Here is a 14,772-nt window from a genome sequence, read left to right as displayed (position 1 = left end):
TCAGGACTACTAGAAGGTAGTCCTGATTATAAGTTAATTGTTGTTTAAATTAGCAGTTTCTTCCCCACAAAAACAAACCCCAGTTTTTCTTGTACTCAAGATTGTAGTGAAATCTTCAAAAATATTTTGCTTTTCTCTGGCTGGGTTTACAGGAACAAGCCATAGAAAGGGAGCATGAACGGGATGATTTTCAGCAGGAAATTCAGAAATTGGAAGAACAGTTAAAACAGTCAGCAAAATCCCAGACTTCAGGACAGTCCAGAGAGCAGAGGGTGAGTGAAATCAGACTTGGTGGCCAACAGAGTTGGTTTATTACAATTAAATAGCAAAACTGAATGTTCTTGGGGGTCTGGCTCCTGGGAGAGTTGTTTTCCTCTCTTACCCAGAGAGCAGATTTTTCCCCAGCTGATGGAACTACATTTAGGCAACGTGGGTACATTTATGTTATTTGTTATGGAGGTGGAAGAACTGCTGCAGGTGCTTTACAATGAAGTTTGAGTCTGGTTTAGAGGAACCTCTGTGCCTGGGTTTAAATGAACCAAGGAGGGCAACACTACAGACTCTCCACTCTAAAAAGTTCATCTGAGAAATGACTTCTGGGTTCTAAATATGTTTATTTTTTCCACCTAAACAATTGTAATAGAGATGTCATTTGTCTGCATGCTTCATCCTATTTAAGTTTATAAATGAGTCCTTGTTTACACAGTTTTGTTTGTTTGATGCTTGGCTTCAAAGATTAACTTTTGCCTTTTTTTTTTTTTTTTTTTGACTGGTTGTTTGTTTTTTTTTTCACATAAATGAACATTATACAGAACTATGAATTGATTCTACAGGTATGGAAAACAGCATGAATGTCTCTTAACTTTTCTTTCCTTTTCCTTTCAATCCCTTCTAGATATGCTTTAGCTTTTTTCCTCTTCTTGACATGTCAAGGCATGACTTGGAGCTAAGAATACAGGTTTTAGGGTGGCAGAATTCTTGCAGGGAATGAGCAACTGCTTTCAATTTCATTTCCTGTACATGGGTCCTTAGCTCTCCTGGCTTACTGCTCAGAGGTGTCACAGGCAGTTTTTCACTGAAACAGCATTTTGCTGTAAAAGAAGTTGAAATTTGGAGCATGAAACAAAGATATTGGAATGGTGATGATAAAACTGTGCCTTTTGTTTGTGGCCTGGCTCACCCCAAAACTTGTACAGGAGTTCATTTCACTTCTATCTATTTATGTGTAGTTATGGAATTGTGTACCTCAGTGTTAGAGTTGCACATCCATATCTTCAAGATGAATGAATTTCCAGGGAATGAATTTTCCATGCTGGAGGGCATAGCTGAAAAAAATGAGTGCTGCAGCTTTGCAGCCTCTCTGAGAAAGGATGAAAACTTACTTGGAGAAAACCACACAAGGATGGTAACTCAGCCAGTGACATTTGTAGGGTAGGTGAGGTATGTGGGCATTCTGTGCCAGGAAATGTCACTGTTTATTCAGTTGTTTAATGCAGCTGTAACATCAGTGAGTGCTGAACTCACTCCAAACCAGCTCGAGTGAACTCCTGAGTTGTGCATGTAGCAGCTCTGACAAGTTTCTGGTGTTTACTGGGTACAAGGAATGTACCTAGTGAAGGGGGAGTATTTAGTGAAAGGAGTGCTGGTTCTTGGGAGCTGCCCTGTGAGAGTGAAGGTTATGTGGAAGTGTCTTCTTAGCTACAGGATTGCAGCAGCAGGGTGTTAAAAACATGCTCTTTATGTCTGAAGGGTCATAGTTTGGGCATTCTGATGCCAAAATTTTGTAGCATTAGAAAGATTAGACTTCTAGAAGATTTTTTATACTTTAGAAAGCTTTACTGTAAGACCTGTTTTGATTAGCAGTGGTTAGTTGCTGATGAGATGAGAGTGAGATACACAGTCAAGGAAATGTTGGTGCCTGTAAGCAGCTTGAAAATGTAACCTTCAACATTTTGGGTTTTCTTAACCAGTCTCCTACACTCTCCCTGTTTATGATTTGACTCTCTGGTTTGCTCAAGGGTGTTTTCCTGCTTTAGTAACATCTGCACAATACTTTGAAGATGTCAAGATCTATGTTAATGCAAAGAATTTTCATTTCATAATGTTAGTGGGATTTACACCAATTCAGACACTTTCTGATGAACAAAACATTTCTTTTGTAAAATCCCATCTTCCTTGCTCATGGGTGTTGACCAAAGTACTTCTCCATTCCCACTGCTCTTCTGCCTGAGCCTGCTTCCACTGTGCTAAATGACTTTATCACACCCTGAGATAGTCTGTCTGTCACACCAAAGCTCCTAGCCTTGTCTTCACTTGATTACTGGGATCAATGAATGACTGTTTTCCTGCAGCTAAAATTCCAAATTTGTATCCTCTTCATATTTAAATGGTTTTTGGAAAGCTAAGTACCTGTCCTCTGTTGACTCCTGGGAGTCTCTCTGATTTATCCTTCAGTTCTTGGGATCTTCCACTAAATTGGAGTTCCTTGGAATGTTGGAAGAGGGTTCTGAAGTCCCAGAAACAAATCCAGTGCTATTATTAATAACTCATGTGATCTTGGTGGGGTTTGAATCTGAAAGCCAACTGAGCCCATCACCAAAAGGCTCCTTTGAGAGTATACCTGCATCTAGTACTTTGAGAGTACTGCAGATGTTGAGAGAGTAATCAGACATGTAGCTAAGAGCTGCTGCATTTGGAAAACAAGATTTCAGAAAGCTAACTTCTTCACACTTTCTGTGCATCTATAGTTTTATTTTCACCTGAGATTTTAGCACCACTTTAATCCATAGTAAAACCTCCTTCAATGTGAAATGACTCTTGCTTTCAACTGGCAGGAAATCTGTTCCTATTGCCTGAAGAGCTGTATGCTGTGATTTCTGTGTAGGTAGAATCTCTGCAAGCAGAAATAAAAGAGAAGATGGATGATTACAATAAGCTGTTACTAGAAAAGGAGCGAAAACACCAAGAAATTGAGGCTCGTGATAAAGAGATAGAAAATCTGGTGGCACAGATCCAAGAGCTGAAGCTCAGAGGGGCTGAGGTCTCAAAGACTGTACACAGCTTGGAACAGCAGCTGCAGAAAATGAAGAAAGTGGAAACTGAACTGAAGCAGGTAATTTGTAGATCCTTATTTCAATGGGGCTGGCACTACATGACAGTGGCTTTATGGGGGTTGTCAGGAGTGTTTGCTGTCTGGCACCCTGTGCTGTGTTCAACTGTGTATTAATGGCACAGATCACAGCCACAGCTTTAAATAAGCTCTGCTTCTACAAACTCTAAGTCCATTATAAAGACTTAGATACTACTTGTAAGTGGTATGTACTCAGATATTATTTATAGCACTTAAATAAGACTCCAAGTCCTACTCTGAAGGCTGCTTTTAACAGTTGTCATGTTTGCTGCTTCAGAACTGCTCTTGAGCTTGTCTGAAAGCTGCTGAGAAGGTGCTGTTAGTGAATATCTGAACGCTGAGGGTCTTCAATAATTACCACAACACTGTGTTTAAAATCAAATTATCTTAATCTGTAGCCCTTCTTGCACTGGGTCTGAAGCCAGATCTGTCTGCCATAGTCCACAACTTCTAGCACTTTGTTACTACTACAGAGTTACTCACAGCCTAGAGTTAAGAACTACAATCCATTTAGCAAAAGCTACCAAACATCTGTATTAAATCCAGATATGTGTGCTTATTGTTTGGACCATTCCCAAGGGAACCTTTCCTCCTTGGACTGATCCAGCTCCTGAGAAGGACTGTGAGAGAAGGAGGATCAAAAACCAAATCTTTTTTTCAATAAAATGAGCTATGGTAGCTTGGCAGATCACAGGCTGGACAAACTTAGTGCTGCTTTATCACATTCTGACTGAACTTGATGTGTTTGAGTAGGTTTTGATCTACCCAGAACTCTTCATTTCTTCAACTGTGTCCATCTCTCAAATTTAGTTCAGCACATGGATGGTATAACAAATTTGGAAATGGCTAGAAGAACAAGATGTCATGTTCTTAAACATATAAAGTGTTGTGGAACTGAAAAAGTTTAGTATTCAGTGATAAATTACACTTTCTGGAGTTGCTAAACTTGGATAACAAAAAGTAAAGGGGTAAAAACTTAAATGAGCTAAAAGCTTTCAGTTGTTTTGAATTCCTGTTCCTTTATAGGCCACTGGGATTATGTGCTGCTCTCCTTGTACTGGGGGTGTCAGGGTCAGTGAGCTATTTCAGCACTCTGGGTTTGTGTATTGGCAGCAATCAATTCTAAGATGAGAAAAAATCACTTTTCAGGATAAGGAGGCATTGCAGCAGCAGCAGTACAATAACCTGATCCAGATCTCTGCCCTGCAGTCCAAGCTGGACGAAGCCAGGCACCGAGTGCCCGCGGATGGCAGCTCTGCCCCAGTGCTGAAGGAGCAGCTGCAGGCAGAGCAGGAAGCACTTCAGGCCAAGGAGAGAGAGGTGAGAGCTCTGGGAGAGTTCTACTTGGAGTTGCTTTGGCCTCAACAAACCTTCCTTTTGCTTGCTTTGTTCTGTGTTCATCTCCCCTCCTGCTGGGAACTGTCTTGTGGTGATTCACCTGACTTTGAGACTGATCACTGTCAGCTGTAAAATGATTTTCCTTTCCTTCCAAAGCTGAAGTAGGTAGATAAGTTTTTGTTTAAAAGTGAGACATAATTATTACATAATTTTTATATATATTTATATATTGTATTTTAGATAATGACTATATATTCTTACACCATAATGGTGCAATTTAACCTGTTTTGAGAGAATGTTTGTGGTGAGGTTTTGTGTCAAGCTAAGAAGAAACACAGAAAAAATTGCTCACAATATCTGGAACTCTTATTGGATTTACAGTAGAAATGTATAGACAATCCCACTGTATTTTTATATTATTACAATATCTGTGCTATAGAAACATAGTCCAGTTAGGAATGTGTAAAAAAGAAAAACAGGAGTGATCCTTCAGTCAATTGTACACCACTCTTTCAAGAACAGAACAAGCTAATAAAAATTAATTTCTTCAAGATGGAATTTCCATTTCTCTTATGAAGTCTGATTTCAACAGTCATAATTCCCAAAGCCTCTATGCCTTGCTGCCCATGAAGGCAAAGGATGATAAAAACAGTGGATGGCAACATCAGGCTGCAGAGAAAAGTGTGGTTATTGAATCATCCCTTTGTCTGTGTTGTTGGGATTGGCACTGCAAGGCTCCTCTCTGGCTTCTGGGAGGACAAGGAGGGTGTTTATACTGACTGCTTGTCTTTGTTGCACATCAAATGCTAATTTGTCCCATATTGTCACATCCCATGGCATCAGTCAAGCCTTGATTGCTCACAGCACAGATTAATGGATCTCTTGTGAGCAGGTAGATTTTGTTTTAAATAAAAGTAAGCAGAAACCCACCTTTGCAGTACTTTGGTTTTGCAGAGGAGGAGCTGGAACACAAGCTTCTTACTCTCTTTTTATATTTATTTATTTATGTTTTATTAATGCAAGTTGATTAGAGTTCAAATCACTGAATTTGCTGAAGTTACTTCTTGTCATTAAATAATACAATGAATGAAGTTTTATCTTAGAGGACTTAATTGAAACAGCTCTGCATTTATTTTTTTTTAGATTGCAAGCTTGCTAGACCAAGTAGAACAATATAAAGAGAACCTGAGCAAGAAAGATGAGGAGATATTGCAGCTGAACTTGCAGTTAGAGATACAAAAAAACTTGAGTACTTCCAACATCATGCAGCTTCAGGCAGAGAATGCACACTTGCAGGTGGGTTCCTCTAGCTTTAGTGCACTGCCTAAAATGTCAGAGACCTGCTTGCTTGAGTGCTGAGGTCTTCTTCATCATCTCATGGTGTTGTAAGCAGGTTTTGGGTTGTTTCTCTTGCCATCAGAATGTTGCATTACCTTTTCAAGACTAATGCTGGGTGTTGTAGAACCAAAGCCTCCCAGAATTCTAGATTGGTGCATTGAATCTAGAGTTCAAAGCATTTCATCATTTTAGCATTATCTTCTGCAGTGGTTTGATTTAAATCAAAAGCTGAGGTTATTTTCTGGGCTGGGGCAGTCTAACACAGTGGTGTGAGCCCAAAGAAGCTGTAGCTGTGTTCCTGAGCTCCTCACCATTCTAGTAAGTAAGAGAATGTTTAAATGAACTCCTCTTTGCTCATGAGATTTTTGTTTTCTCTGGTCAGGAGGATCTAACAAAACTTCATGTGAAGCAAAGCCAGGACCTGGGCATTAGTGATTCCTCAGCTTTGTCACTCCCACAAGCACTGCTTGAGGAAAAGAATCAAGAAATTGATCACTTGAATGAGCAGATGAAGAGACTTCAGCATGAGCTGCAGAGTGCTCTGGAGAATAAAGTAAGAGTGCTTACTGTATGTTCCTTGCTTGAATTTTGGGGGAAGCAAGGTGTGCAGATTCTTGTTGCAAATGAAATCTGTTCAATAATTCTCTTAGGAAAGTAGAGATTATTTTGAGAAGCTACCAGCTGAAATTTGTGGTGGTTCCTGCTGTTAAATGTGTGATTTAAGGCCTATGTGATTCAGAAGAGAAACATAAACTCTGTGTGCAATAAGAATTGCCTGCATACAGTAGTATTCAGTATTTTCCCTTTTGCTTAGGTTGCAGAAGACCAAAAAGCTGAAATGGAAGAGCTCAGGTCACTGGTGGAGCACCTTCGCCTTGACCAGGAGAGGCTGCAGAAGAACAAGGATGAAGAGGTGGAGCAGCTCCACGGAGTCATTGAGAAGCTTCAAAAAGAGCTGGCACAATTTGGACCAGTATGTCACGAGGACAGTGACAACCCAGTTTATTTCTATGAAGATGCCTTGGAAAAGTCAGTGGAAAACCTTCAGAATGAGCTGAAGAAAGGACTGGTAGCTTGTCAAGGTGATGCTGATCCAACCAGAAGAAACACATTGGTACACTCCAAAGTGAGAGAACTTCAGGAGGAACTGGAGCTTGTCTCAGCTTCTAAGGAAGTTCTGCAGCAGCAGCTGGAAAAAAAGGAATTGCAGCTCAAAACAGAAGTGGAAGTTTTGGAGAAAAAATGCCAACAGTTGCGAGAGTCATCAGAGCAGTCTGCTGCAGAGCTCACCTCCCTGAGAAGCCAGCACCAGGCACTTCAGGAAGAATACAGAGCTTCCCAAACTCTTTTGTCTCAGAGAGAGGCTGAGACAAAGATGGCTGCATCTCGAGTTCAAGAACTTGAAGATAAGGTGAGAGAAAGGGAAGCAAATATTCTAGAGAAAGAGATGGAAATGAAGACAATGGCAGATCAAAGAGAAGCTGACACCACTGAGCTGCAGTACTTGACAGAAAAAGCAGCAGAGCTCCAAACAGAGTTGGAAAAGAGAGGTGCAAGTCAGGCACAGGATGTTTACAGTCTTCAGTTAGAAGTTTCTAGACTTGATTTCCAGGTGCAAGCACTGAATCAGAAAGAAGTAGCTTACCTGAGAGAAATCAAGGAGCTGCAGGGGAGCACTGCAAAACTGAAAGGGGAAATCAAGGCCCATAGGAAAGAGCTGGAAGCCCTGAGGTCGGAAAGAGCTGAAATTCTTTCACAGCTGGAATCTTGCAAGCTGCAGGAGCAAGTAGGTCATGAAGAGACTCAATTTCTCAAGCCATTCTGCCAGAGTAAAAGAAAAGATGTAGCCCTTAAAAACGGAATGCAGGAATTAGAAGCAAATATTGATCAGTCATTTGGAGTATTGGCTTCCCCCACTGCTAGACTGGTACATTATTTGATTTTTAATAGTATTATTTGTTGTGGAGATTTTTTTTTTTAGTAATACATTTCTAGATTAAATACGTTTTCTCCATTTTACTCTATTTTGCCTGCAAGAGTAGTTAGTAGGTGATATTTCTTCTTTCTTTTTCCACCTGTGAGTTCTTTCCAGCTTATTTTTTCCTCCTGATCTGTTGAGGATGGAGAGTGAGAGGATGGGCACCTGCAAGCCAAGCAATGAGCCCACCATGAGCTACCAAGACTGTTTGCCATTCTTGATGGCTGTGTTGGAGAACTGCTTGAAAGCACTTCATGTCTCCTTTCAGAAATTCTTATTACTGGGACTTTCTTGTCATCTTCTCTAGAACCATTTGATCCAAGTAACTTAATCTTCTTAAATTCTTATTAAATCATTCCGTTTTAGAGAGCAGTAGGACCCAGGTGACCCTTTTTTCTGAGAGCTGTAGAAATCTGTCATACACCAAGTTACTGTCTTTAAAGGCTGCCTTACAGAGGCAATTAGTGCTAGCTAAGAGTCTTAGTGCCTGTCTGTCAGTTTGTAAAATCATCCTCAAATTCCATTAAACAATTAATGTGTTATTTCATTACAGCAAAAAGATGAAGTTATGTTTGACTTGACAATTCACAATAAAAATCCAAAAGCACAGATGAAGCAATCACAAGAAAATCTCTTGTGCCAGGAGTTGGACGTGATCCACAGCTCTGAAGGGGATCAAGATTTGAAAAAGCATTGCCAGCAAACGTTGGAAATTCATCAAACTCCTGATTCACCAAAACACAATCTGAGCATAGACAAAGAGACTCCAAAAGATTTCCAGAATTTAATTGCAAGTATGTCTTCCTGGGGCTCGCCTGAGATCATGAGAAAGCAAGATATGAGCATGGAGCTTCAGCCAGTGCTTCAGCTGACACCCTTCTCAGAAGCTGAAAACACAGATTTTCAAATGGTGCACTCAAGGTCATCCCTGCAGGGAGCAAATTCCATGTCACTGGGGTATTCTAACCTGGATGAAAATGTCAGTGGGGATGCAGCAGTGGGAGTAGGCAGAAAATCTCCAGCTTTTTCTGAAAGTACCTATTCTGTTGATGATGATGAAGATATGGGGGAGAAGCTTCTGGTAAGTGATATTTCCTGTCTGATTTAATTCTTATTGAACAAGACTGCTCAGCCCTGTCACCCTGGCATCACTGGGAGACCTTGGGCTCCAAGTAGTAGAAACCTACACACTGCTGGGAGTAGGTCCAGTGAAGTTCTGCACACACAATTATTAGTTCCTCTCTCACTGTGATAACAACTGGTAAATTTCTGGTCACACTGAACATGTAAAACCTCAGTGTACTCCAACTGCTCCCCATTTCTTCAACAATCTGTTGTGTTGTTGAGTGTTAGAAGAGACTCAAAACTGGATTTGAGGCTTTTAATGGCATTATATTGTGTACATATATTTATATAGATTGTCTGCATTCTGTAATTTCACAGGAAGATAAAGTCTGTACTTAAGAAAATTTCTCTTGGCTGTATATTTTTGTGCCTTGCTTTGATGGGTAATTAAATAAATACATGTATCTTAAGACTTTTAAAAGAGGAAAAAATGGGGATGGAATGGCTTGCAGGGAGCACCAGTGTTGCAATTAATGATGGTATTTGCCATCTCTAACACTTGGATCAAGCAGGCATTTGCTAAAATCTGGACCAGTAAAAAAGTTGTCATAAATACTGAAAGCAATAGCTACATTCAGGAAACCAAAGTAACATGAAAAATTTCTTCTCCAGCAGATGAGAGAAGCTGATAATCTGACTTTAACCCCTTCTGATTTACAAGATGATCAAAGATCAAGAGCATCTGCCATGAGTGATGGATGTGGCAGCAGTAAGTTGAACTTTGTAGATTCCTTTTACCTTTTAACTTCAGTGTTAAAGCATGTTTCTCCTTTCTCCCATTTTCTTTCACTGTGGGACTTTTCTTGGAGAGCTCTGCCTTAGGCAGATGGTTCTTTGTTAAGAAGCACATATATTTAAATGCATTTGTGCCTGCTTTTACCTTTTCATCTACAAACAGGACAGAGGCAGGGGGTTTGAGTCCTGACTTAAGTATTTAACTACTTCTCTGGTTCTAAAGGCAATTTACTGGTTTTTAATTTAACTTAATTGAGATCTCAACCAACCAACTCCACCTGACCCTGCGTTCATGGGAGCAGAAGAGATCATGGTGATTTTGCAAGGGCTGTTCTACTTTCAGGTTCTCTCTGTATTTATAACACTCTGTGGGGATGGGGGTTGTCTCTTCCTTCAGATACCAGCTCAAACTTGGCAGCTAATCTCAAGCAGGAGCTACAAACATCAGATCAGCTGGATGCCAATGTCCTGGCTTACCTGCGATACCGGGGGATGATCCCAGATGTCATGGAGTCAATGAGAGAAAAGGAAATACTTTCACCACAGATGAAGGTGATGTATGGTTAATTTGAGCATACCAGCAAATTAAAACTGGACAGCAGCAAGGAAATGGGAATGTAAAATAGCTGCTAGATTTACACTGAGAAGTGTTCTGTAATGGTTTACACTGCAAGGTGATGATGGCTCTTGTCCTTGCATCTCCTGTGACAGCATTACTGACATTTGTGTCACTTGCTAGAACTGAACTAGTTTTGCTAGGACAGCCCTGGTGCTGTTAATGTGGGGTACAAGGACTGCTTGCTCTGCTTCATGGGTTTGCCTTGGAGGCTTCACAGAAAGGTGTTTCAGAAGCAGCCACAGCTGGCTGACATCATGCTCCTCCACCTGTTCTTGTACCTTGATGTGATGGGGAGCTGTGGAAACACCAGTGCAAGGGGTGCAGACAGATTTTTAACTTAAGTTTCTTTTGTGGAGCATCAATTTAGAATTTACTGAGTGTAAGATCTGAGTGCATATTCCAGTACTGAATGTTTAGTTTGAACTCTTCACTGTGCTTTTGATGTCCATGTTTTCTAAAGGTTTTCACTGATTATTGAAGTAGTCACTACTTTGACTCCAGTGACAGAAAAGCAACTCAAGTTTATTTCAAAGTAATTTAAAAACTGTGCAAGGCAAGAATATCAAGAGTTAAATAAAAGTACTCTGTGTTGTTTTTAAACTGTGTAGCAATGAGGAACAGTTCCACATGGAGGCTGGGCTATTTCTGATGAGATATGTGTAAGAAAAGGACTTAAATCTCCAGTGACCTTCCTTGAAAAGAGGCCAGGAAACATCTGTGCATGATGTAATAGTTTGTGAACAGGGAATTTATTTAAAAATACATTATTTGGCCTGACAGTGTCAGAGGAAACAATTTCCACTGTGTAAATTATTAAACTGGCTATTTTGGGAGTTGATATTTGTACATAATTTGCTAAATTAAGCCAAGGTTGTCTAAATACATAATTCAGTTTTCTGGCATCACTGGGGTTTAGTAACAAAGCTTCAGACTGGATAGAATGTAATTTATTCCCAGGAAAGTTAGCTGAATGGTTCAGGAACGAAGGTGAAGTACAGCCCTTTGGCATAAACAATAATTCATGCTTAATTGCATCTTAGTGTGTTGATACACCTGATTTCTGTTGTCTAGTACTATCCCACCCTACTCTCACACTGCCAGGATGCTGATGCCTCTTTCCTAATATTATCTTTGGTTTTTTTTCCCCTCTCAGACTGTGCTGAAGATGGTGTATGAGGAGAGCCGCAAAATCTTGGCTCTGTCAGAGCATCCCTTGGCTTTGAGGGAGCTGAGGAACATCCCTCAGACCCAAGTGGCCATGGAGGGCTGGCAGAAGGAGGGATTATCCCTGCTGGATGCTATCCAGTCCCTGAAGGATTACCTCAGCAAGGTGGCAGACAGAGGAGACAAGGTCTGGCTCTGAAATAGCCTTTAGAGCAAGGGAACCAGGTTGTGTGTGTATATAGAAATGCATGGTTTAGGTATTATGTTATGAGGCATGTCTGTGTGTATATGTGTTTAAGGAGTAAGGGACAGCACTCTTTAAACACTCCTAAAAGTGCTTAAATTAACAGATATACTCTTATGGTGTGAAGGATGCCATTTAAAAAAAATATATTTTTAACAGGAAACATCAGGTCTTGCTGCTGACTGGAGAGGAGAATTTCTGCAAGCAGTACAGAGTGTGTTTGAGAAGGAGAGAAATGTGCTGCAAATTGACTTGAAGTCTCACTTCTCCAATCCTGCATCTGGTGACACAAGTTCATTAGAGGAAAAGCTGGAGTATATAATGAAACAACAAGTATGAAAAGCTCTTAAAGTGTGCTGCTCATAAATCACTTCTTTATTCTCTTTTGGGGTTTTTTTTCAGTTTTATTGCTTCTGTTGTTAAATTTTGTGTATTATTATATTACTATCTTCTCTGTCTTGTGTAATGCAGATGGCATGGGAGCTTTTAGAGTTCTGTTGTGGTAGCATTTCTCTTGAACTTTTTCCATAGTGTTACAAAACCTATTGATTATTTTAGCTGGCATCAAGAAACACTCTGGCAGTGAATAGGAAATACAATAGGGTTGAATTCTTTCCCTCCTTCCCATTTATCTAGAACTTCACAGACCTCTCTTGTGTATATATTGAACTAACTCTCAATCTGGGAGCTTATTGGCAATGATATTTAGTTTCTAGGTTGTAGTACTTGTGATGTATAAACCTGACAAGGCAAGTGAAGTGGAGTTTTTCTTTTTTACATAATGTTAACATTTTGCATTAATGTGAAATGTGACGTTAGTCATTTGAGTGCTTCAGTACAAAACTTGTCCTGCAGGAGTTTCCTTAGCATTTATCCTTGCAGAAGACATGGAAATAAGCTTGTAGTTTGAATAGGCCTTGGTTTGTTTCAGGAGGAGCAGAGGCAGATGATTGTGGAGCACCTCTTCTCCTCAGACAGGAACAGCCTGCTCTCAGAAATCCAGGAGCTCCAAGCTCAGCTCCGCATGACGCACCTGCAGAACCAGGAGAAGCTCCAGCAGCTGCAGGAAACCCTCACCAAGGCTGAAGATCATGGCAACAAGCAGGAACACCAGCTCCGGAGGAAAGGTAATTCTTACTGGCTCTGTCAGCTCTTTCAGTCTTCTGCATCAGTTCCTTTGTGCCTCAAAGGTAAGAGGCAGAACAAAGGTGTCTGGCAATTAGCAGGTGCTGCACAATTCCTCAGTTATACTGAGTTCTCTCAGGCTGCCTAGGATGAGAGCAGTTCTTCCTCCTATCAGAAGTTAAGATAAATCCTTGGGAAGCAAAGAGAAGCTGTGGAATAACCCAAAGCAATGGAACTGAAGTAGTGTATGCATGGAGAAAACCCAGCAAGGACAGGAAAACCCCTGTTTGCTTGCAGGGAATTGTTCATCTGTATGTTTGCTAGTATAGAGTCACAGGATCATTGAGGTTGGATAAGACCTTGAGCACTGTGGAGTCCCAGCATAAACAGTGCCAAGGCCCCTGCAAACCATGCTTCTGACTAAATAAGCCAGCCTTGGTTTTCACAGCAGGCTCCTTTTAGGTAAAAAGGAAACAAGTGCAAGTGACCTTGGTCAAAAATAAACATCTCTCTTCAAAGCAAAACACTGCTTTTTCCTTCTTTTTGTTTTCCCATCACTATCACTCAGGATTCAGCCACTTAACAGCACATGCACTTGTCCAGTAGAGGAAAGCTTTCTGGACATCAGAAGTTTATTGCTAATTTTATTTACATAATGCTGTAGACATAGGTACATTAATTATTTTTAAGTACTTATCAAACAGGAACCTCCAAATTTAGGGAGAGTTGTTTCTCTCAACTCCCTGGTCTGAACAGAGCTGGCAAAACAGGTTCTGTGTAGTGATTGCTGTCATAAAATATTTATGTAAGTGGATAAGTTTGTCTAATGAGTTTTAAAATCCATTAATGATATTACAGAATATCACAATGATAGAATCTGAGTGTTTGTGCATCCTTCTTCTGATTCCTCTCATTTCAAAAGAGATTAATTCTTCAGACAAAAACACTTCAATACAGCTGATTTTCTTCCTAATTTGGATTAGTGTGAGTGATATCATATTGTCAAGGTCTCTGTAATATAAATAACTGTAACAGTGTTTTCTTATCCTAGTTGAATTATTGGAATATAAGCTTCAGCAGGAAAAATCTATTGTAAGTGACTTGCACAGCACCCTCTCTGAGGAGCAGAAAAGATCCTCTGAAACATGTGATCTCCTGAATCAAGAAAAAGCATCCCTGAAATCAGAGCTTTCTGGAAGCAAGCAAGAGAATGAAAGGTTGCAGAAATCCCTGGAAGAGCTTCAGAGGGAAATAAATCATTTACGGTGAGAAGTAGTTTTATTTATTTACTTGATTTATCAGCAGGTAAAGCTCTGAAAGAGCTTTGTACTAATTGGATCCATAAAGCACTTGGAAACAGTGAGGAAAACTAGGGTCTCTCACTAGTAAGGGTTATGTTTTCTTTACTAAATTCTGTCATCTTGGCTATGTTCCTTTCCCACTCCCTTCTTAGTGTATGCCAATATTTTGCTTTCCTCTCACAGGACAACAGCTTTGCTGTGCCAGAATAAATGACCTATCTCTTAATTGTTACTAAATCGAGCAATTCTAGCTGGGCTTGCAGGGAGGTAAATGTTTTCAGATGCTAACTAGCTGTGACTTGAAAACTGACCCTCTTTAGAAAGAACAGAGACCACCTTAAAGAAACAAACCAACAGAAATCAGAGAAACCAACCCAAAAAGTCTTGCTCGTGATGCTGGTGAAGGATGTTCTGTTCTGAACATAGAAATGTCGTTTTGAACTTTGCAGTGTTGAATTGGAAAAAAAAGAAAAGGATTTGGCAGCTGCACTTGAAGACTTGCAGGCTGAGCAGCTGAAGGGCTCTGAGCTGCGAGGTTGGTTGGAGGAACAGCAGCGTCAGCAGAGGAAAGCAGAGGATGAAAAGACAAAGGCCATGGAGGTAACGCCCAGCTCCCCTGGGGCATGATGTTAACTAGCAAGTTATTCGTGCAGTCTTCTTCACCTCCTCTGCTCT

General features: G+C 40.4%; 1 protein-coding gene across 10 annotated transcripts in view; it reads left to right on the top strand.

Moving 5' to 3' along the window:
* PCNT (pericentrin) overlaps nt 1-14,772 on the top strand; it is a 63,706-nt gene that overhangs the window by 37,933 nt on the left and 11,001 nt on the right. For 4 of the 10 annotated variants that reach the window (XM_059868326.1, XM_059868327.1, XM_059868323.1 and 1 more), the window contains exons 30-44: nt 153-272; nt 813-833; nt 2,885-3,112; nt 4,280-4,450; nt 5,612-5,764; nt 6,189-6,359; nt 6,621-7,733; nt 8,338-8,865; nt 9,522-9,618; nt 10,042-10,196; nt 11,417-11,614; nt 11,831-12,004; nt 12,603-12,798; nt 13,848-14,061; nt 14,547-14,697. In XM_059868326.1, coding sequence (XP_059724309.1) covers nt 153-272; nt 813-833; nt 2,885-3,112; nt 4,280-4,450; nt 5,612-5,764; nt 6,189-6,359; nt 6,621-7,733; nt 8,338-8,865; nt 9,522-9,618; nt 10,042-10,196; nt 11,417-11,614; nt 11,831-12,004; nt 12,603-12,798; nt 13,848-14,061; nt 14,547-14,697 — 3,690 coding nt within the window. The remainder of the gene's footprint in view (nt 1-152; nt 273-812; nt 834-2,884; nt 3,113-4,279; nt 4,451-5,611; nt 5,765-6,188; nt 6,360-6,620; nt 7,734-8,337; nt 8,866-9,521; nt 9,619-10,041; nt 10,197-11,416; nt 11,615-11,830; nt 12,005-12,602; nt 12,799-13,847; nt 14,062-14,546; nt 14,698-14,772) is intronic. The other 6 variants (XM_059868330.1, XM_059868328.1, XM_059868324.1 and 3 more) reach the window with 6 other exon arrangements.

This window comes from Haemorhous mexicanus, chromosome 26 (genome assembly GCF_027477595.1).
Source record: "Haemorhous mexicanus isolate bHaeMex1 chromosome 26, bHaeMex1.pri, whole genome shotgun sequence".
NCBI classification, from domain to species: domain Eukaryota; kingdom Metazoa; phylum Chordata; class Aves; order Passeriformes; family Fringillidae; genus Haemorhous; species Haemorhous mexicanus.
Note: the sequence above shows the minus strand (reverse complement) of the source record. Positions and strands in the feature narration are given on the sequence as shown.